Genomic DNA, 23,150 nt, shown 5'->3' with positions numbered 1-23,150 from the left:
GAGCACGTTATTCTCCATTTTCAGATCCATTTGGCCTTCAGAGTTTTGCTGCAGACATATAGAATGTTCTCAGTGACCATCATAGCCACCTAGCAAGTGTTGGTAGGTGGTACATTTGACCCCCCCTTTGAGTTCCCTCATCTGAGAGAAATCCCACAGCCTTCATTCTGTGCTGATTGGGAACAAGAAAGGCTCACTCTTCAAGGTTATCAGTGTGATCGATAGCAGTTAGCATTACTGCTCTGACACTCACCAGCTGCTTTGCCAGCTGAGCCCCAGATTCACATGCATCACTGCCTTAATATTGGGAAAATCTCTCTAGATTATAGATACAGTGTTTGTACTAGGTTCCGTAATATAGTATGGGCAATGATCAACCAAAAATTATATTTCAATAAAATGTTTTAAATAACAATCTTTGCAAACCTTTGTCAATTCCTTAAAGACAACCTTCATAGTGCAGCAAGTACCTTCTTAGGAATGCACAATGTCACTGTCAGGTTGCCTTAGTGTCAATATAAAAATATCCAGATCGAGCTGATACATGAATCACTACAGCTTTGGGATGGAAACATCTGTACCTTAAATTTACTATTTTTAGTTCTGTACTATAGCATAATACAGCATCCGAATCAGGGAAGCACAAACTAAATCTGCAACAAATTTATCTTAGCTTGTACTTTTATAATACTCATAAAACAAAATACAAACACTAAAAAAGTGTACTCATATAAATAACATTTCCTTCCTAAATATCAGACATCTAATCTGGCTTTTCAGGATGAAACAATCTCAGGAGATCTGTTTTGACACAGCATTCACACCAGCTTTTGACAGGAAATGGTTTCAGCGGATCCAGACGGATGGCTGGCCTTGAACATTTACAACAACTTACTTCAGAGATGTTTTTGTCAGTCTCCTTTCGTTTTTCCTCCAGCTTCCTTTCGATACCCACAATTCCAGCAGCCCTCACTCTTCCTGCCTGTAAAATAGGAAACTTTTATAAATTTCACATGAAAAGTGAGCTATATTCTATTCAAGTTTTTGTTCTCTTGCAAATGCGGATACTTCCTACCATATGTGATTATTAAAAGCTCCCACAGGAAATGAACTTTGAAGGAAATTCAAGTTATTTTTATTAACAGCAGTTGAGATATTAGTCTGGCTTTTGCGTCACTTTTTAAAATGTAATCATTTTCACCTCTGCTATATATTGTTCCTTCACTGGGATGTCAGGCAACCTGCTCCTCAACATCCAGCAACACTGTTCTTGTGACAGTGACTCTAGGTTACTTTTTCCCCTGCCTGAAGGAAGTACAAAACCTATGCTTTGCTTTTTCCTTCAAAGGCATAATTGAAATTAAGAACTCATTCTGCGTAAGAAATTACAGCATTGGATTATTTCTCCATCACTCCATGGAATAAAATCATATAGCACAGAAAGAGGCCATTTGGCTCAGTGTGCCTGTGCTCGGTCAAGGAATAAGCTACCAGTTAATCTCCTATTCTTTCCCCAAAGCTCTACAAATTTTTACTTTTTGAAGTATACGTTTGTTTCTTGTGGCAATGCTCAGGTTAAGCCTGACGTTCTGTTTTATTAGTACAGAAACATTATTTCAAGTAGTGAACAATGCATTATTCTGAAGTGAAACTTTGTGCCTTCGATGCCACAAGGTCTTTGCAGAGAGTTATGAGGCTGTGGAATTCACTTCCATGGTTAATGATTGAGGTAGGTTGGATTGGTGGATGAAGGAAAAGGGGTTGAAGGAGGATCAGAACTATTTGCTCACATGGAGGGTAAATGCTGCCATGTGCCGATTGCGTTGAATGGCCTGAACCATGAAATATTCTTTTAATACTTAGATAATAAATGTGGTTGACTGTATTTACAATAAATAACATACAAAACCGATATCCACGTACAATTGTTTCGGTATAAAATAAATTACGTATGTCAATCAATGTCAATTGCATACTTACTAAAATCTTTAAAGCCCACTTTCTTACAGATTCAAGTGCACTAAGTGAAATAAGATTGGGCAGTCTGGTTGCCAGTGGGTGTATCTAAGTGGATCATTTCACCCATCATTATCAAGTGTTCAAACTCAGTATAAATATTAAAATAGCTCTGCTACTTAAATTGTCTTTAACTATTAATGCATTTTTAAACATTTTTTTAAAAATTGTAATGTTGTAATTTTCCCCTGTTCCACATCACCCCTAAAGCTCAAAAGCAAGGTGAGGGTGGCAGGAAAGTGGGTGTCCCAGTGCTTTCTCAATTTTGAAAATTTACATCAAACCTAGGCGAGAAGGATAGCACAAAGGTGTTCTCGCTCTCAGATGAGAGAGCTCTAAATGAAATGACCCAATTCCTAATGGATATGACTGCACTGAAATGAAACACCTATCATTGTCAATTTGACTGAAAAGGGCCAACAATTCATTTGAAACAAAGGTCAGCTGAGATTGAAATCAAGGTACATCATCATGGTGTTCTAAAACTGCACCTGACCAAATTCATGCTGTACCTAGGAATATTTTCATTCTGATGAACAACACAAAGATGCACTACTTACCAATACTTGCCAATGCAATAAGCAAACCAACCCCTCCAACACACCTCCCCCGCCCCAAGTTTCCTTTCCTTCCTGATTACCACTGCTCACCCTGCCAACCATCTCTTCATTTAAAAAAAATTGTATGAGACTAGTGCTGGATGCAGACAGATCTTATATCATTTTTCATACATTCAGTTACAGTAGACTTTTTGACTGATCACAATAAATCAGGGCAGAAATTTCCACATTGATACCTACTTGCAATCTACTGGGTGACTGCATAGGCTGAGATACTGAAATATGCTCCCATCGCTTCTGAGACAATTCTTCTGACAGTCGCCTGTAAAACTTTAACAGCAATGTTAAACATTGATCATAGTTGTTGATAACCACCATTTCACTAATGCTATTCTCAGATACCTCACAGCAATTTACAAATTGAACTACTACAACAAAATTACAACTTGTATTTGTGAAGTGCCTTAAACATAGTAAAACAACAAAAGGTGTTTAATTATACCGCACTCGGGGGTTTGAATATGCCTTACAAAGCTGTTAAGAAATCTTAGCTGCACACGCACTAGATATCCCTAAGTATGATGCCCAGCTTTAGGCAATCTCATCATGTACCACAACTGACAACACTTGTGTGGAAAATATTCATGTGAATGCAGGGCGGGGGCAGGATTGGGGGTTGACTGTAATTTTCTCCCTCGTTAAATAACCTTCCAACACACTCTTTAGGCTCATACATAAACAAATTGTCTAGATAGGTGGAGCAAAGGTACCAGTTAACCACACACCAGCAAGAATCAGCACCTTTGAGGTGGGATAACAGAAATGGAAAAAATTGTGAAGGGTAAAATGTTAATCACATATACACACAGTTGGAGCATGCAGAGATAAATTCAAGGGTTTCGTTGATCAATCAACCTGATAGAAAACTGACTTTCTGCTTGAAAGCTTTTGAAAATCACAAGCTTATCTACCATTGCCCAGCGTCAGTTTGAACTTTGAATGTAATAGGATTTATACAGAGATCCAGCTGTCCAACAGATTTTATGTTCAAACTGGGACATTAAAAAAATGTCATTACTTAGAGTCATAGTCACAGAGGTCTGCAGCACAGAAAAAGGCCCTTCAGCCTATTGAGTCTGTGCCAGTCAAACAAGTACCTAAGTATTCTATTCCCATTTTCCAGCACTAGGCCCATAGTCTTGTATGCCATGGCATCGCAAGTGCACATCCAGATACTTCTTAAATGTTATGAGGGTATCTGCCTCTACCACCCTTTCAGGCAGTGAGTTCCAGATTCCCACCACCCTCTGGAGTTAAGTATATTTAAGCCATGACCTAATACAATGGCAGAACAGGTTCAAATAGTTGATTGGCCAACTCCTGCTCCTCCTATGCTTCTCTCATCTACTTTCAATTTTAAATTATTATATAAGGGTCGATTTTAACCCTGTTTTCCAATGGGATGCTGTGGTCAGGGGAAGCTTAGGCTAGCTCGGTTTGGTACTGCAAGCCAGTTTTAAACTATAAAATTCAGGAGGCAGCACAAGGCTTAAGTAGACAACAGGGCTTGGTGGCAGTCAGCAGAGAGGCTAGAAAAATCCCTGTTAACTATTAAAGTTTAACTTTTCTAGGAATTCTTTGTGCAGGGAGGTGCAGGAATGGTCCCCAAGGCCCATAAGCTCTCCATGATTCTTCCCAACCTTGGCCCTGTCTCTCCCTCCCAGCACTGACATTTCCTGTGGGTTCTCGGGCTCCCAGCCACAACATCACTTCTTCTACTTTGGGCAGGAGGCACTATGTATGAGGCGGTGGAGTTAAAATGGCCTGGATCTACCTATTGGCCTGCCTGCCGCATGCACCCAGAGTTAAAATCAACCCTTTAATCTCCGTTTGATCTTTCCAGGCACAATTTGGTTCCTGTGGGAGCAAGCTCAGAAATGATAACTTGCGGAATGGCATTGCTAAGTATCGAAACTGAAAGGCAAATCCATCATCACTTCTGCTGGGCAATAATTAGAAGAAAATGTTGCAAAATTTTAGTGATTACAAGGTTTCATTTCAACAGCAAAGACTAAGTTAATTAAAATTAAAAAGAACTGCTCCTATAATGAACAAAAACTTCCTTTAACCACAGCTAATGAACACTGTCCCTGATAAGTAATATACTAAGTCGCTGCAAGAATACAAGTCTTCTTAATGTACACTAGATAACATGTCTACTCCACAAGCAGCTTTGTACACTCCGTTGTCACAGGAAGATGAGAGCAGACAGAGGTTCCCTGTACTTAACGATTAGTCTTGCCAAATAGTTTTATATTGCTGTGCCAGATTTGTTTAGAGTTGTGCTACACTGCCTTAGGCATCCCCCCCACCATCCCCCCAACCCCAACCAGTCAACTTCTTCCGTCTTAGTGCTTAGAGGCAGCTAGTCTGATGATAGTTCACAAGACACTTAATTACAGGGTTTCTGTTGCCACTGGAACAATACAATATCAACCGAGATTTATTTCTGGAGAGGTAATGTTAAATTTATCTAGAACTTTGTTTAGACGACACTTGGAAGTACCGTGTGCAATCTAGTCTTCAAACTATAAAAAGATACTGGAATACAAAGAGAGAAATGGGCTGTTACCAGATTGGGAGGTCTAATTATCAAGCAGGCTGGGCTTTCCCTGAAAATGAGAATTCTTTTTTAAAAAAATTTATTTACAGTGTGTGGGCATGGCTGGCAAAGATCAGCATTTGTCAATCCCTAATTGCCCCCGAGAAGGTGACATTGAGCAACCTTCTTCAATACTACAGAGGGGCTTGCTGAGGCATTTCAGAGGGCAGTTAAACGTCAACTGCAATGCTTTAGGTCTGGAGTCACAAAAGCCAGGCTGAATAAAGGTGGCAGATTTCCTTCCCTAAGGACACTAGTGAACCAGATGGGGTACTAGCTTTTGTTTTAATTCCTGATTTACTTAATTAATATAAATTCCTCAGCTGCTGTGGTGGGATTTGAACTCATGTCTCTGGACCATCAGTCCTGGCCTCTGAATTACTAATATGAAATAAGAACAAAGAGGGCTGGAGAAACTCAGGAGGTCAGGAAGTATCTGTGGAGGGAAACAGTTAACATTTCAGGTTGATGACCTATCAGTTCTGACGAAAGGTCATCGATCCAAAACGTTAACTCTGTTTCCCTCCACAGATGCTGCCTGATCTGCTGAATTTCTCCAGCTATTTTTTGCTCTTACTTCAGATTTCCAGTATACGCAGTATTTTGCTTTTGTACCTCTGAATTACGAGTCCAGTAACATAACCACTATGTCATCGTACTCTCTAATACTAAGAAGAAAACTGACAGATGTCTTTAAAATTATGAAGGCATCCAGTAGTGTGGGAAGAAACTGCTTCCACTTGTAGGCGAGTCCAGAATAAGGGGGCATAAGTATAGGATAACCGCTAGCAGATCAAATAAAGAATTTTGAAGGAATTTCTTTACACAGAAGATGGTGCAAATAGGTAACTCACTGTCACAAGGAGTAGTGGAAGAAAATAGCACTGATGCATTTAAGATGAAGTTTGATACATACATGGGGAGAAAAAGTAAAGAAGGAAAGATTTATACCCAGGACTATTGAGAGGATTGAGGTGTAGTAATATTAAAGGGGCAGAAGGTCTAAAGGCTAATAGTGGAATAAAGGCCCTGAGAGAAATTATTCTGGCTTCTCTTAGCGATACACTAACAAATGATAGTTCATTTAAACATGACACATGTATTGGCTGAACGTGCATGGGAAAATGTAGTTTAATTGCAGTAGTCTGATTGATAGCAAGGGGTGATGTGAAGGGTGACTGTGTTAGGTCAATTTTGACCTTTGGAAGTTGAGGAAGAGAGAGAAGCCTGAATAGGATGTAAGATATAGGGATAGGAAATGAAAAATGCTAGAAAACAGTTTCCTCGCAGTCAGCAAAGGCTGACTCTTCGTTCCAGGGAAATCAAGGTCATGTCAGGCAAGTTGGATGTTTGGAACCAAGTGAATTGTTTAGAGATTTTAACAAATGTCTATAAAATCATTTAGCTTAAAAGGGGAACAGCTGTAAATAAACAAGAGAGCAGCAGAAGAACATGGGAGAACAAGGCAGCTCAAAAACACAGGCAAATGAATGCAGCTGAAAAATGTAAGCCAGGGAAGGAAGTCAGGGAAACATTGCTGAAAAACGCAAGGCAGTAGTCACCAATTGCAAAATACAAGCAAGAGCAGGCTGTTAGGAAGATCAAAGTTGGGAGTTAATTATGTGGGAACAATAGATTATGAGGTGTAAGAAGGAATATAACTATAATAGGTTCTGTGTTACAGAGGTATTAATGTGACATAAGAGTGTTACAGTATATATGTATTACAGTTGGAAATTTTGTAATGATATATAAAACTTGTCTTAAATCCGATTTCGGTATGTGGGTGGACAGCTAACTAAATACCACTGATATCAATTGAAGTTCTTAGGTGTGCTAATTGAGGAAAAATAACAAACTCTAATTGATAACACTAACAAACTTGAAACAAGCAGACTCTCCAATGGATTTCAGAATCTTACTCTTAAACTAAACAAGATCTTCACTTCATAGATTCAGATACACAAACTGCTTTTACATATAATTTTTAACACAATATTGTGAAAAGGAATCAGAGAAAGAGAGTAATCATAGCTGTGAGCAAGATTCCCCCCCCCATCACTTTAAGGTATGGCACAACCATTCCTTCCTTGAGAAAACATGGCAATGTCCAGTTTCTTCCACTGCTGGTCTATAATTGCGAAAGAGAGGGATTAGCATGCTTTTGAGTGATTTGCTCTTTCTGGGAATCCAACAACCCAACAGGCATTTGGAATTTGGAACGCACATTAATTATGCCTATGAAATTGGACCCTACATCCTGCCTGGTCACCAACCATGGAATATATTTTCATTTATTTGGTAAAACCCTCTTTCAAGTGTTAACAAAATGAAAAAAGTGAATTGCTTTACACAACATTTTAACAGTCAGAATTATAGTTACCTCAATCTGTCCGTGTTCCTTGAAAGACAGTTTGACGTAAGAGTACTTGCTGCTCTGATACGGACCAGGGTCTTTGTTGGGAGGAATTGGTTGAAGATGAACTACTATTTTGGCACTGGAAACAAAATATAAGGGTTTTGTTTTTTTTAGTAATTTACTTGGTCAAGTACCAAGTGCAGTGTTTATAAATGTAAATGTTATACAGGCAACAGATGGTCTCAATGGCATCTCTTTATCCATATTTAGCCAGAAAATTACACAATTCAATTAGGGACTAAAAGACAATTTCTCCAATCATGATTAAGTAATGACCTCAGAATGAAGGCATCCCTAGGTGGCAGTGACCACAATATGATTGAATTTTACATCCGGTTTAAAAGGAGAAGAGTGAGTCTAAGGCTAGTATTTTAAACTTAAATAAGGGCAGCCATGTGGGCATGCAAGTTGAGCAAGCTGAAGTGAACTGGTAGACACATCTAGGGATAGATAATAGAGAAGCAGTGGCAGACATTTAGGGAATATTTCAGAATACTCAGGATAAGCATATTCCTATTGTAAAGAAAAATTCTTAGGGGAGGACCCGCCATCCGTGGTTAACTTAGAAGTTCAGGAAAGCATCAAACTTAAGGGAAAAGCACATAACCACACAAAGATGAGTGGCAGATCAGATGATTGGTCAAAATATAAAGAAGGGCAGAGAATGACTAAAAGGTTAATCAGGCGAAATAAATTATAGTATGAGAGGAAGCTAGCTAGAAATGTAAAAACAGACAGCAAGAGTTTCTACAGGTATTTAAAAAGGAAAAGAGTAAGTAAAGTGAGTGTTGGTCCTCTAGAGCGTGAGAACGGGGAGTTAATAGTAGATAATAAGGAAATGGTGAATGAAATGGACAAATATTTTAAACATTCCAGTAATAGCCCTAAATCAGGAGGTAGAAAGTAGAGGGGAACTTGGTGAAATTATAATCACCAGGGAAGTAATACTGAACAAACTGATGGAGCTGCAGGCTGACAAGTCTCCAGGTCCTGATGGACTTCATCCTAGGGTCTTAAAAGAGGTGGCTAATGAAGCAGTAGATAATTGGATAGATTCTGGAAAAGGTTCCATCAGACTGGATATTAGCAAATATAACCCTCTATTCAAGAAGGGAGGGAGGCAGAAAACAAGAAACTATAGGCCACTTAGCTTGACATCTGTTGTAGGAAAGCTGTTAGAATCGATCATTAAGGAGGTTATAGCTGGGCACTTAGAGAAATTCAAGGTAATTGGGAAAAGTCAGCATGGTTTTGTGAAAGGGAAATCGTGTTTAACCAATTTATTGGAGTTCTTTGAAGGAGTAACATGCGCTGTGGATAAAGGGAAGCCTGTGGACGTACTGTACTTGGATTTCCAGAAGTCATTTGATGAGGTGCCACATCAAAGGTTATCGCGGAAAATAAAAGCTCATGGTGTAGGGGGTAACGATTTAACATGAATAGAAGATTCACTGGCTGGCAGAAAGCAGAGAGTATGCATAAGTGGATCTTTTTCTGATTGGCAGGTTTTGACGAGGGGAGTCCTGCAGGAGTCTGTGCTGGGGCCTCAACTTTTTATGATATACATCAATGACTTAGATGAGGAAAGTGAAGGCATGGTAGCTAAATTTGCAGATGACGCCAAGATAGTAGGAAAGTATACTGTGAAGAGGACATAAGGAGATTGCAGATGGATATAAATAGGTTGAGTGAGTGGGCAAAAATCTGGCAGATGGAGTATAATGTAGCAAAATGTGAAGTTGTTCACTTTGACAGGAAGAATAAAAAAGCAGAGTATTACTTAAACGGAGAACAGCTGCAGAATTCCAAGGTGCAGAGGGATCTAGGTGTTCGAGTGCATGAGCCATAAAATGTTAGTATACAGGTTCCACAAGTAATTAAGAAGGTTAATGGAATGATGTCCTTTATAACAAGAGGATTTGAACATAAAAGGATGTTATGCTTCAGTTGTACAGGGAATTGGCGAGACCACATCTGAATATTGTGTGCAGTTTTGGTCTCCTTATTTAAGGAAGGATGTAAGTGCGTTGTAGGTGGTTCAGAGGAGGTTTACTAGATTGAAACCTGGAATGAACGGGTTGTCTTATGAGGAAAGGTTAGACAAACAGCTTGTTTCCCCTGGAGTTTAGAAGAGCGAGGGGTGACTTGATTGAAGTGTATAAGATCCTGAATGATATTAACAAGGTGGACGTGGAAAGGATATTTCCTCTGGCGGGCAAGTCCAGAAATAGGGGGCACTATTTTAAAATTAGGGGTTGCCCTTTTAGGACACAGATGAGGAGAATTTTTTTCTCAGAGGGTTGTGCGACTTTGGAGCTTGCTGCCTCCGAAGGCGGTGGAGGTGGGGTCATCGAATATTTTTAAGGCAGAGGTAGATTGATTCCCTTGCCTAACAAGAATTAAAAGTTATCGAGGGTAGATGGGAATGTGGAATTCAAAACGCAAGCAGATGAGCCATGATCGTATTGAATGACAGAGCAGGCTCGAGGGTCCTACTTCTGCTCCAATTTCAGATGTTCATATGATTCCTCATTTTCTGTTGGTTGTCTCCAAAAAAATGCTCACCAATGCTGGATATTTCCCCAGAAGGAAGAAAAAAAATCAGGCTGCATGGTTCGTAACAAGTAATTATACAGGGATAATGAAAGAGCGTTCAAGGTATGCTATTGTCCCACTCTCCTCGGCATGGGACAAATATAATACAAAAGGCTGTAAGAAAAACTGAAAATCAGAATTGTTACAGCACAGGAGGTAGCCATTTGAACCATTGTGGCTGCGCTCTCCTTAGCAGCAATTTACCTAATGCCACTTCCCTGCCTTCTCCCTGTAGCCCTGCACATTCTTCCTTATATTAACTATTAATAAAAAGAAGAAAAAAAGAATTGAAATATAGAGCTGGAAATTCTTCTGCTTGCGAGAAGCACACAAAGCCCATAATGCAGTCATAGTAAGTTAAAACACAAGCAGAATATTGCAACACTTTGTCTGTGAAACCGCAACATTAAAAAACACACAAACTGTAAGCCATAGAACCACACAGGTTTACAGCTCATGAGGCCAATCAACCAATCCTATCTGAGCTAACTGTTGGCTAGTTTAATAACTTACATTTATATAGTACATTTAATATAATGGAATGTCCAAAGTCGCTTCACAGGGGAAGATTATAAAATAAAATTTGACACTTGAGCCACATGAGATGATGTTAGAATAGGTTGCCAAAAGCTTGGTCAAAGAGGTAAGTTTTAAGGAATGTCTTAAAGGAGGAAAGAGAGGTGGAGAAGTTGAGAGAAAATTTTGGAACTCAGGGTCTGGGCAGCTGAAGGTACCAATGGTGGAGCAAAGAAAATCTTGGGTAAACAAGATGTCAGAATTAGATGAGTGCAAAGATTTCGGAGGGTTGTAGGCTTGACGGGGTTATAGACTTGACGGGGTTATAGAGATAGAGAAGGGCGAGGGCGTGTGGGGATTTGAAAACAAATATGATCATTTTAAAATTGACATCTTGCTGTGCCAATGTTGGTCAGCGTGCACAGGGATGATGGTAGATGAACAGGGCCTAGTGTAAGTTCAGATATGGCCAGCACAATTTTAGATGAGCTTAAATTTATGGAGGGTGGAAGATGGGGGGTCTGCCAGGAGTACACTGGAATAGTAAAGTATAAAGGTACCAAAGACATGGATGAGGGTTTAGCAGCCAATGGGAGGGGCAAAGTCGGGTAATGCTACTGAGGTGGGAGTAGGCAATCTTAGTACTGGCAAGGGTATATGGTCAGAGGGTCAAATATGATACCAAGATTACGAACAGTCTGCTTCAGTCTCAGATATCTGCCAATGAGAGGGATGAGTCGGAGGCTAGGGCACTGTGTTTCTGGTGGGAACAGGAGAAAATGGCTCTAGTCTTCCCAACATTTAGTTGGAGGAACTTTCTGCTCATCCAGTACTGAACATCAAGACAGGCAGTCTGACAATTTAGAGACGATGGATCGAGAGAGGTGGTGGTGAGGTAGAGCTCAGTGTTGTCATGTGGAACCTGATGGCACCAAGAGACAGTATGCAGATGAGAAACCGGAGAGTCCAAGGAGTGATCCCTTGGGGTACTCCAGAAGAGTAATAGTGCGGGAGCAGGAAGAAACGCCAGTGCAGGTGATTCTCCAACAAGGCCTCGTTTCACATTTTAAATGTATCAAATAAAACATTTTTATTTAAAGAAAAACAATATTGGAAACCTAAAATGAAGTTGATGCTAAAAGTATGTTGTTGATGTTACAATTATTGTTTTTTTTAAATAATGGAATGATAAGGGTGCCATGTCACAAAACTTTCCCATCTGACTGCTGGAAATTATTAAATATCTCAAATCCAGACTTGAACAACAAACCTGACCACCTGCTGTATTATTAACTGCGCATCATGTTTTATCAACTTTCCCTCCTCTCTCCCTCCTTTTCCGGAAAGTCATCATTAATCTAGGAAAGTCAAAAGATCAACGGCCAAAAGATTGCAGGCCCTTCCCAGAAGAATAATAAACTAGCCTCATTAATTACTGTAAAACCTTTGTTAAAGCACACGCTTCCTAGCAAAACAAGACCTTCAGATCCTTCCACTGCCAAGAGAAACACACTGCACTATCCTTTATAGTATGAAAAATACATAAACATAGAATCTCCTGGAATAAACACTGTCCGAGTTACTATTCCAAATTGGAAATAATGTCTCCGGAAATAAGAGTATTTTTCTGGTTTTGATTTCAATCCTCATCGCTTCACAATGAAATTCATCCATTTCCATTACTTTTTTCCCAGAGATCTTTGAGAGTTAGAATATGGTCAGATTACTTAAAATGCAGTTAAAGGCCACAGTGATTCCACAGAACTGAGTAGTGGTTAGCAAAACCAGAAACTAGACACAGCCCATCCATTCAATACAATAATACCACATTTCTGAGAGTATATTTTTATACTGTAACTCTGTAGAGTACAGGAAACTCCAGAAGGTTAATCTTCAATTTATAGATAAAAGTTTGAACTCACAAGAAAAATCTTACTAAGAATGAATTACAGCAATGGGAGTGATGAGCTTTCAAACAAGTTACTCCTTACATGTGATAATTCATTTTCCATTTGAAGTAACTTATGGTAACATTAAGTATATTTTATTTCTCTAACACCTGTTCTATTTCAAACTTAAACTCTCCTTTTAGGTCCTTACCCTATCACCTTTTCACATCTCTCCCCCCACCTACCCCCACAAAACAGGGCCCTTTGTAGGAACATGGGAACAGGAGCAGGCCCTTCAGCCCATCCAGTCTGCTCTGCCATTCAATTTGATCCTGGCTGATCGTCTACCTGAATGCCACTTTCCCACTCTATCTCCATAGTCCTTGATGCCATTGGTCAGTAATTCCACAGCACAGATTCACCATAATTACACTGGGGCATTAAAGGGTTAAATTATGAGGGCTAGTCGCACAGATATGGTTTGTATTCCTTTGAATATAAAATTGAAGCGTTAAGGATAATTAAAGGGTTTGATAAGGTAGATAAGAGAGAAACTATTGGTGGGAGAGTCTAAAACAAAGGGGCACCTTAAAATTAGAGCTAGGCCATTGAGGGGCGATGTCAGAAAGCTTTTCATCCCACGGGTGATGATGAAAATCTGGCACTCTCTTCTGAAAAGCTGTGGAGGCCAGGTCAATTGAAAGTTTCAAAACTGAGGTTGATAGATTTTTGTTAGGTAACGGTATTAAGGGTTATTGGACCAAAGCGGGTAAGCGGAGTCAAGAGGCAGATCAGCTATGATCTAAATGAATGGCGGAACAGTCTTGGGAAGCTGAATAGTCTATTCCTGTTCCTAAATTCCCAACAACTTGTATTAAATAGTTCCTTTAACATAGTGAAAACAATCAAAGATTTGCAGGTACAGAACAGGACAGAAACTGGCACTGAACCAAAGCAGGAGACAACAGGACAGGTAATATTTGGCCATACAGGTAGGTTTTCCACTGCATCTTCAGGGAGGAGAAAGAGAGGCCAACATTTTTGGGTGCAAATTCCCAAGCTTAGACCAAGACTGCTGAATATATGGACACCAGCTTGAGGGAGCGAAGGAAATCGAAGATGCACAAGAGGCCACAGTTGGAGGAAAGCAAAGTTCTCTTGAGGGTTGTGGGGCTGGACAAAGTGACAGAGATAGGGAGGGCCAAGGCCACAAAGGGATTTGAACATGAGGATGAGAATTTTAAGATTTAATCTATTCTCATTCTTGGCCTTGCTGTAAGAATTAACACTGCTGTACTGTAGAATTTTAGATGCCCTGCCAACTCAAGCTCAATTATCCATCAGATAATGCAAAAAAATTAATTGTCCCCAGGCTAAATATGCTGGCTGCTTTGTGAGAACCCAACGCGATTTGCTCTGCATTCTCCCCCATTATCACCCTTTATCCCGCACAATACCCTCTCCCAGCACCTCCATCCCAGGCATGCTTCATGTCAGAACTCCAAGAATTCCGCCATTCGATGATATATTAGTTGCAGCAATAACATGCTGCACAATCACTGGGCATGAAATTCCAACTTCTGTTCATTTTACTGGGGGGAGAAAACAAAGTCTGGGATTTCCAATTTTGTGCTAAAACTGACCACTTTCAGTAAAATGATCAACCTGCGGAATTCCACATCGCAATTTTTTTAAAAAACACATCACGTCATTAAAATCATTGGTTATTTAGATTTGAACATCAGTTTTACAGGGTCATGGAAAAAGATAGAGAAGGTGGGTTTAAAGGAGACCAATGCCTCAAAAGTATTTGATAGTAAAGCCTGACCTTTTTCCTATTCCAGCTGCCTGTTCCTCAAAGAATATAATCTGTGACAAAGACAGAGCAATGCAGCAATCCTGTAGGAAAGGAAAGTAATTTAGTGAAAAAATCCCAGCAGCATTTTTAACTGGAACAGTGCGACTTGCAAACTTACATTCAGCATTTTGATTTAGCAAAGATTAAAATACCAAATTATACAACAAAATGTTAAAAATGTATAAAACACACTGCGCACCTACAAGGTGATGAAGATAAACCTGTATATTGAAAATTGATGAAAAATGGCATTTTTAATGTTGACTATAATTTTCAATAACATACCAATGTTATGACTTACTTTATTCAAGCATGGGTATGTTATTTTTGAATTTTAATCTACTTAACATATTACTGTAACTTAGAATTTTTTTTAAATCTAGACTTTACATTTCATTGTTAACATACTGGAATAACTAAAACACTTCTTGCCAATTATTTGTGTGTGCAATTGTCAGTTTTGTTTGTTCTTATTGGAGTTTTTCAGGCTAACTATCCTTTCTACACTCATGTGGAAAGGATGGATAGCCTGAGAAACTACAGGCAGTACTGACAGGTGGTCAGTTGAAGAGGTAAAGAAATATCACCCAGGTTAAAACTGTCCCTCCTTGAGGCCAAGGGCCTCTGATCTAACTAGTGTAGCCACAAACCATGTGAAATGAGGAGAAATTTCTTCACTCAAAGGGTTGTGAATCTTTGGAATTCTCTACCCCAAAGGGTTGCGGATGCTTCATTGTTGAGTATACTTAAGGCTGAGATAGGCAGATATTTGGCCTCTCAGGGAATCAAGAGATATGGAGAGCAGGTGGAAAAGTGGAGTTAAGGCCTATGATCAGGCACGATCGTATTGAAAGGTGGAGCAGGCTTGATGGGCCATAGGATCCACTCCTGCTCCTATTTCTTATATTCTTAAATCAGCAACGCACCACTGTCAGGGAAGGGGGTGGGGAGGGGTGGGGGTCGAGCATGGTGTTGTGGGGGTGGGGGTGGGGAGCGTGGTAGGCATGAGATGCACAATTAAGCCTGCTGAGGGCGAGCACAAACCATAATTTCCCATTCAACGGAACTTCATTATCTTGGGTTACAAAACTTGTATTCATTAAAATCACCTTTTTTTTTTAAAAGAGGGAAAAATAAAGTTTTATGAATAAAAAACTTCATGATTCTTCGTATGAAATTATACACTAAATATTTTCAGTGATGCTCGGACCAAGTGGTGATGATCAGCTGATTTGTTGATACCTCCCAGCAATAAGGGATTAAATCAGTAAAAATACAATTGTTGTTCCTCGTTCATGCCTCTAGAAGTGTCGCAAATCTTATGGTTGATCCTTTTTGTAGTGAGTATCCCTGAATTCTGGCACACAAAAGCGTCATCCCATCCACTTCAACGTGGCAATATGAAAGCTCAGCTGTACAGACTGGCTAAAGCTTGTATCAAATTGGCAGAATTTGAAATGTATATAACGTTTCAAATGACATCCTCCTCCAACATCCAGCTGGGCGATACTGCCCTCGCCTGGTTCCATTCCTACCTATCCAGTCATGGCTAGAGAACCGCCTGTACCTCTGCAGTCCCCAAAGGATCTATTCATGACTCTCTCCATTTCTCCTCTACATGCAATCTTATCAGAAGTCAAATATAATATTTTAGCAAAATACAGTTGAACCTATTTTTAACAGACTTACATGTTTCTTTTGCTCTCTCCACAGTAATCTATGTGTACTAAGAAGAAGAGTCCCCAAGTCAAACTTTGTCTGTAATAAAGAAATGAGTACATTTAATGAAAATGACACCAGATATGGGCTCCACAACACTAATAGGTCTCCAATAGTTTTGCCCATTGCAAGTGAGAGTTTAGACAGGAATCGAGGTGTTAGGCTAAGGACACTGGTGATATTACTCAGAAATCTGGCCATACTGGGATGGAATTGTGGGTTAGATGGGCTCTCAGGATATGGGAAGGGGCTTGCAAGTTTTATATTTTAAAAAAATCACAGACACACAGAGTCCAGAACATATTTTTAACTGAATATATAACATAAATCGAAAGTAATAGATTGTTTATAGAGAATTGATATTTTTAGTTAATGTTGATTTTTCTTTTCAACCTGCCCCCAAAAAAACCACAAACATCTGTTTTTATTTTCATTGCTGTCTCTCACATGAAAACATTGTTCACACATGCTTCCTCTGTTGTTCTGACACATTCTAAACAGAAAAGCACAATTGCAATTCATTTGTATAAATACATAATTGCCTAAAATAGAAGTTTGGAAAATTCCGTTTCTTTTGAAGTCTTTTAGAAAATGTAATGAAACACTCAAAGCCTCACAGGCAGTGGGGATATACCTTTGCAACCTTCAAATTCAAATCAGAACTTCTGAAAATTACACTTGCTCAGAACACATAGATGTGATTGAAAGTTCTCACTTAATTGTTGTTGGGCAAAATATTCAGTCAAAGCCTGGGCTTTTGACACTGACTTGAGGCCAGAACGAAGGTATCAAAAGAGAGAAAAATCAATCCGGTAGATAAATTAGACCATGTTGTTGTGAAATAGGTATTTTTGAAATTTTAAACTTTGTTTAAACTCTCACTTTGGAAATAAGAATTTCAGGTAATGAAATAGATCAAAATAATCATACCAAGGTTGTCAATTCTGTTCCATAATGGCACCTGGTGGCCAGAACAGTAATAGGCTTTCACGTGAATGCGAAAATCCTATTAGAAATGCCAAAAAATCAATAGCATAGGGCAGGCATTACCAGCTCACCACCACCTTCTCAAGGGCAATTAGAGATGGGCAATAAAAGCTGGCCTAGCCAGCAATGTCCACATCCCATGCATGAATTAAAATAAATAGATACAATTAATATTGAAAAACCCATAGGCAAATTTGACAACACTGAAATGAAAAGATAACTATGTATTTTTAATATATAATAAATTAAAATGCTCAATTTAGGTCAGGAAATCATGAAGGTAACAGGTTTGTGCTTAATTATGCAATTTTATAAAAAAAAATATTTAATGTAGGCTTATTTTCAAGTTGAACACCTAAGAAAATGAGTCCCATCTTGTTTAGGTAGATGCCATACACAGGCTTAGTACTTTTCTTCAGGGAGGGAGAAAACACATATCCATGCTAGCTGCTATCCACAGGTATTTTTACACACTTCAAGGCACTTGCCTACTGTGGCATATGCAGGGATCCTGGAGCAAGCTATACCTCAGCAACTTTTACTTACCTCAGAGGAGTGCTTTAAAAAACATCATTGCGTCAACAAATCCAAGAACCTCATACTGGAGCTTCTCCAGGTTACATGAGACCCATGCTTCGGGAACCAACAGTGCCTAGTATCAAAGAATAGTATAAACCACTCTTATTTTCTAGCTGCTGGCTTAGGTAGGGCAATCCCATTGCTGTCCCAAAAGGACAGGCTCAACATGCACCCTTCCCACTGACAGAAAAACATGGGAGCTGATAACAGCATTCACTGGGCTTTATTTGTCAAAGACCAGGTCTTGGGAAAGTGACTGGATAACACCACACTCTGGAATGTACGATTGAAATGCACCATTGGGTCCCTGAGAATTGACGGCACAAGTACTGAGCTCCATGGCAAACTGGCCACTGGCACAGGCCTGTCAGCAATTAGTGACGTTACGGCACACAAAAGCCAGACAGAAACGGGGCACGTGTGCACTGACACGAGAGGGGGCATGCCAAGGTTGCGCTGGCACTATTGCCTTTACCAGACACAGATAAGGTGGGCTTTGGTGAACTGTCCCCATCTTAGCTGTAGGTCTAACCATATCTGGCAGTTTTACTTCCATCTGGTCATCCAACAACCAGAGGGCAACACAAAAGCATCTTCTAATTTGGTACCAGTGACACTGCTGCCCCTCAGACACCACCACCACCACCCATTCAGGTTACATATCCACCAAACATGGTGCAAGGCTATGGCAATTACCCTTTTAAATGGTAAAACATACAGATTTAATTTTTTTTTAAATCATTAAATCTTTTCTGAAATGTTTGATGTTTTTATTACAGTTCACCCATGTAAGAATTAGACCTTAGTTGTTATCAGTGTCTGTGATTTCTTCTTTTCGCCCCCTCCCCCATCACAGCTCCAACATATTAACCCATGATGAAGTTCTGGGGCTGCAGACTGGGACCGGACCAGGCCTGACTCTGCCCTGGGACTCGGGTACACTCTCGGGCCCGCAAACTCCAGCCCCCGCTCCGCTCGCATTACCTTGTCGTCACCATCGTACAAGCGGACTCCGCGCTGCTGTATCACCAGAGTCTCGTTAATCTCCAGCAAGCCGCTCGCCCACACAAACCGGTCCATCACCGATCAGGACCAGGAGCCAGAGCACCAAGGGCCGGCTCACTTCCTGGAGCAGCAGCGCCCGCGACACCACCTCCTGCTGGACGCTGAGCCTTACAGCAGCAGCGGCGACTCTCCCACTCACTGGAACCCCCAGTGCCCCATCATGGCCCTAATTTATCCCACTTGGGGTAAAACAATTTTCTTTTCTTTTTTTGAAAAAAGGGTGGCCTAATAGACCTCTTTTAAAATTATGAAAGGTTTTGATAAGAGCGGACACGGAGAGAATGTTTCCTCTTGTGGGGAAAAGCAAAACTAGAGGTTATCAATGTGAGATAGTCACCCAGAAATCCCATAGGGAATTTAGAAGAAATCTCTTTACCCAAAAAGCATAGCTGCATTTAAGGGGAAGCTGGACAAGCATATGAGGGAGAATGGAATAGAGAGTTTTAAAAAATTTATTCGTGGGATGTGGACATCGCTAGCAAGGCCAGCATTTATTACCATTCCCTAATTGCCCTTGTTCAGAGGGCTAGACCAGACAAGGAGAGCAGATTTTCTTCCCTAAAGGACATTAGTGAACCAGATAAGTTTTTACAACATTAGCTCCAGATTTTTATTAAATTCAAATTCCACCATCTGCCATGGCAGGATTTGAATCTGGGTCCCTAGAGCATTACCTTGGATCTCTAGTCCAAGCAACAATACCACTAGGTCACCTATCATTAGAATGATAAGTTTAGAGGAAGAAAGATGGGAGGAGGCTTGAGTGGAGATAAACATCAGCATGGACTAGCTGGGCCAAGTGTCCTGTTTCTGTGTGGTATGTTGTATGTAATCCTATCCTAAGTAACATAATTTCTTATAGAATAACTAGAATTTTGCAGCACAAAAAGGTCATCATGCGTGCGCTCTTACAACCATACAAAATAGGAGCAGGAGTAGGCCACTCAGTCTCTCGAGACTGCTCCGCCATTCAATAAGATCATGGCTGATCTGTTTGTATTTCAAATTCTACATTCCCGTCTACTCCTGATAACCTTTGATTCCCTTGCCTAACAAGAATCTATCTATCTAGCTCTGCCTTAAAAATATTCAATGACTCTATCTCCACCATCTACTGAGGCAGAGTTCCAAAGTTGCACAACTCTCTGAGAGAAAGAAAATTCTCCTCATCTCTGTCCCAAAAGGGCAACCCCTAATTTTAAAATAGTGCCCCCAAGTTCTGGACTCACCAACAAGAGGAAACAACCTTCCCACCTTGTCGAGACCATTCAGGATCTTATACACATCAATCAAGTCACCCCTCACTCTTCTAAACTCCAGTGGAAACAAGCCCAGTCTTTCCAACCTCTCCTCATAAGACAACCCACTCATTCCAGATATAAATCTAGTAAACCTCCTCTGAATCACCTCCAACGCATTTACATCATTCCTTAAATAAGGAGACCAAAACTGCTTACAGTATTTGAGATGTGGCCTCACCAATGCCTTGTATAACTGGAGCATAGCATCCTTACTTATGTTTAATTCCTCTCGTAATAAAGGATAACATTCCATTAGCTCTCTTAATTACTTGCAGTACCTGCATACAAACTTTTTTAGTGACTCACGCACTGGAGCACCTAGATCCGTCTGCACCTCGGAATTCTACAGTAATACTCTGCTTTTTAATTCTTCCTACCAAAGTGAACAACTTCATATTTTCCCACATTATACTCCATCTGCCAGATTTTTGCCCAGTCACACAACCTATCTATAACCGTCTGCAACCTCCTTATGTCCTCTTCACAATATACTTTCCTACCTATCTTGGTGTCATCTTCAAATTTAGCTACCATGCCTTCACTCCCCTTGTCTAAGTCATTGATATAAATTGTACAAAGTTGAGGCCCCAGCACAGACCCCTGTGGGACTCCACTTGTCACATCCTGCCAATCAGAAAAAGATCAATTTATGCATACTCTGTTTTCTGTCAGTCAGCCAATCCTCTATCCAGACTAATATGCTGCCCACTACACCATGAGTTTTTATTTTCTGCAATGACCTTTGATATGGCACCTTATCAAATGCCTTCTGGAAATCCAAGTACAGTATGTCTAATAGGCTCCCCTTTATCCACAGTGCATGTTACTTCTTCAAAGAACTCTAATAAATTGGTTAAACATGATTTCCCCTTTGCAAAACCATGCTGATTCTTCCCGATTACCTTGAGTTTTCCTATGTGCCCAGCTATAACCTCCCTAATGAGCGATCCTAACACCTTCCCCATGACAAACATCAGGCCAACTGGCCTATAGTTTCAAAAACAAAAATTGCTTGAAAAACTCAGCAGGTCTGACAGCATCTGTGGAGAGAAAGACAGAATTAATGTTTCGAGCCCGTATGACTCTTCTTCAGAACTAAAGAGAAGTAAAAATGTGGTGAAAAATATACTGTTTAAGGTGGGTGGGCCAGTTGAAGCTGGTTAGAAGGCCAGTGATAGGTGGAAGCAAAGGAGAGATTGCAAAAGGTGTCATTATAGGCCTGTAGTTTCCTCTTTTTCTGCCTCCCTTCTTGAATAGAGGGGTTATATTTGCTACTTTCCTGTATGATGTAACCTTTCAAGAATCTAGGGAATTTGGGGAAATTAATACCAAAGCACCGACTACCTCATTAGCCATCTCTTTTAAGACCCTAAGATGAAGTCCATCAGGACCTGAAGACTTCTCAGCCTGCAGCTCCATCAGTTTGCTCAGTACTATGTCCCTAGTGATTGTAATTTCACCAAGTTCCTCTCTCCCTTCCACCTCCTAATTTACAGCTATTGCTGGAATGTCTATTTGTATCTTCTATAGTGAAGACAGTGTGAATGTTTATTCATGGTTAAAATTGAGAAAACTGTAATAGTGATATTATCACAGAGGGTTCTTCGGTCTCAATTGTATCTTAATGGCAGGGACACTGCTGTGTTGAAAGTGTAATACAGATACACCACCAGTGAAAGTGGAAACAAAATGAGGGCATAGAGTGCAAAAGCACATGGCCCTGGGATGTGGGGATTGTCCAATGAGGAGCAATTGACTAGACCACTATTGAGTATTCCCTGGAGTTAGGAACAATGGGAGGTGATCTCACTGAAACATATAGAATTCTTAAGGGGCTTGATAGGGTAGATGATGAGAGGATGTTTCCCCTGGCTGATAATTCCAGAACTAGGTGTCATAGACACAGAACAAAGGGTCATCCATTTAGGACTGAGATGAGGAGAAATTTCTTCACTCAAAGTATTGTGAATCTTTGAAGTTCTCTACTCCAGAGAACTGTGGATGTTCAGTCATTGACTATATTCAAGACGAAGATTGATAGGCTTTTGGATACTAAAGGAATCAAGGGATATGAGGATATTGAGGGAAGGTGGATTTGAGGTCAAAGAACAGCTATGATCTTATTGAATGGCATCTTAGGCTTGAGGAGCTAAATGGTCAATTACTGCTCTTATTTCTTACGTGTTCTTAAGTGATTTGAAAGCATTATAATTCCTTGGTTAAGCTGTAGTTAGTATTTTGGGGTAGATTTTCATCCTTGCTGCCTGATTGTTAAGTATCATCTGAACGGGACAGAAGAAAATCTTGCATGAAGGATTGCAGGTCCCTTGCAGAAACCACAATATTTTCCTTCCCTTTAAATTAATGGAGTAAAATCAGTTATGTTCTGTTAACGGTGTGTGATCATCCTGGTATGATTTCCCTCACTGAATTTTGCTCAACCGGTTGAGACTATAATTTAACCAACCGTGACCAGATAGGAAAAATTTTAAGGCTATTGACTGATTAAACATTTACAAAGCTGATACCATAGATGGAAGTTATGAGGAGAGATTAAAGAAACTGGGGCAGTTTCACTCCCTTGGAGAAAATGAAGGGGAGATTTGGTAGAGATATTCAAAACTATGCATAGATTTCATTAAATAAATTGAGAAAAAACTGTTTCCACTGATCAATCAGTCTCCAGAGCACAGAAACTTAAGATCACCAAACGAATCAAGAAAGAAGTTAGGAGAAAGTATTTTATACAAAGATTTGTGTGGGTGGGGATTGACCTACCAGGGAATGGGGAAAGTGGGATTATGTGGGAGCTTTTTTAGAGAGCATGTGTTTTTGAAGCCCACACAGGGAAAGTAGAGCTCCTCACAATTAACTGAAGAACATAACACACTGGAGACATGTGGTGTAATTTGCTCTAAGCACTTAAGCATATTAGATAACACATTTGAATTACAGTCCTCTCTGAACTGTTTCAATGTTGTCAT

General features: G+C 40.0%; 1 protein-coding gene across 1 annotated transcript in view; it reads right to left on the bottom strand.

Annotated features, from left to right (window-relative positions):
- Positions 1–18,936, bottom strand: part of vps36 (vacuolar protein sorting 36 homolog) — a 47,838-nt gene extending 28,902 nt beyond the window's left edge. The window contains exons 1-6 of the mRNA XM_078545254.1: positions 18,785–18,936; positions 16,205–16,273; positions 14,486–14,556; positions 7,622–7,736; positions 2,817–2,906; positions 896–982 (exon numbers count right to left, since the gene is read on the bottom strand). Coding sequence (XP_078401380.1) covers positions 896–982; positions 2,817–2,906; positions 7,622–7,736; positions 14,486–14,556; positions 16,205–16,273; positions 18,785–18,880 — 528 coding nt within the window. The 5' untranslated portion in view covers positions 18,881–18,936. The remainder of the gene's footprint in view (positions 1–895; positions 983–2,816; positions 2,907–7,621; positions 7,737–14,485; positions 14,557–16,204; positions 16,274–18,784) is intronic.
- Positions 18,937–23,150: the final 4,214 nt, after the last annotated feature.

Source organism: Cetorhinus maximus, chromosome 7 (assembly GCF_964194155.1).
Source record: "Cetorhinus maximus chromosome 7, sCetMax3.hap1.1, whole genome shotgun sequence".
Taxonomy (NCBI): Eukaryota; Metazoa; Chordata; class Chondrichthyes; order Lamniformes; family Cetorhinidae; genus Cetorhinus; species Cetorhinus maximus.
Note: the sequence above shows the minus strand (reverse complement) of the source record. Positions and strands in the feature narration are given on the sequence as shown.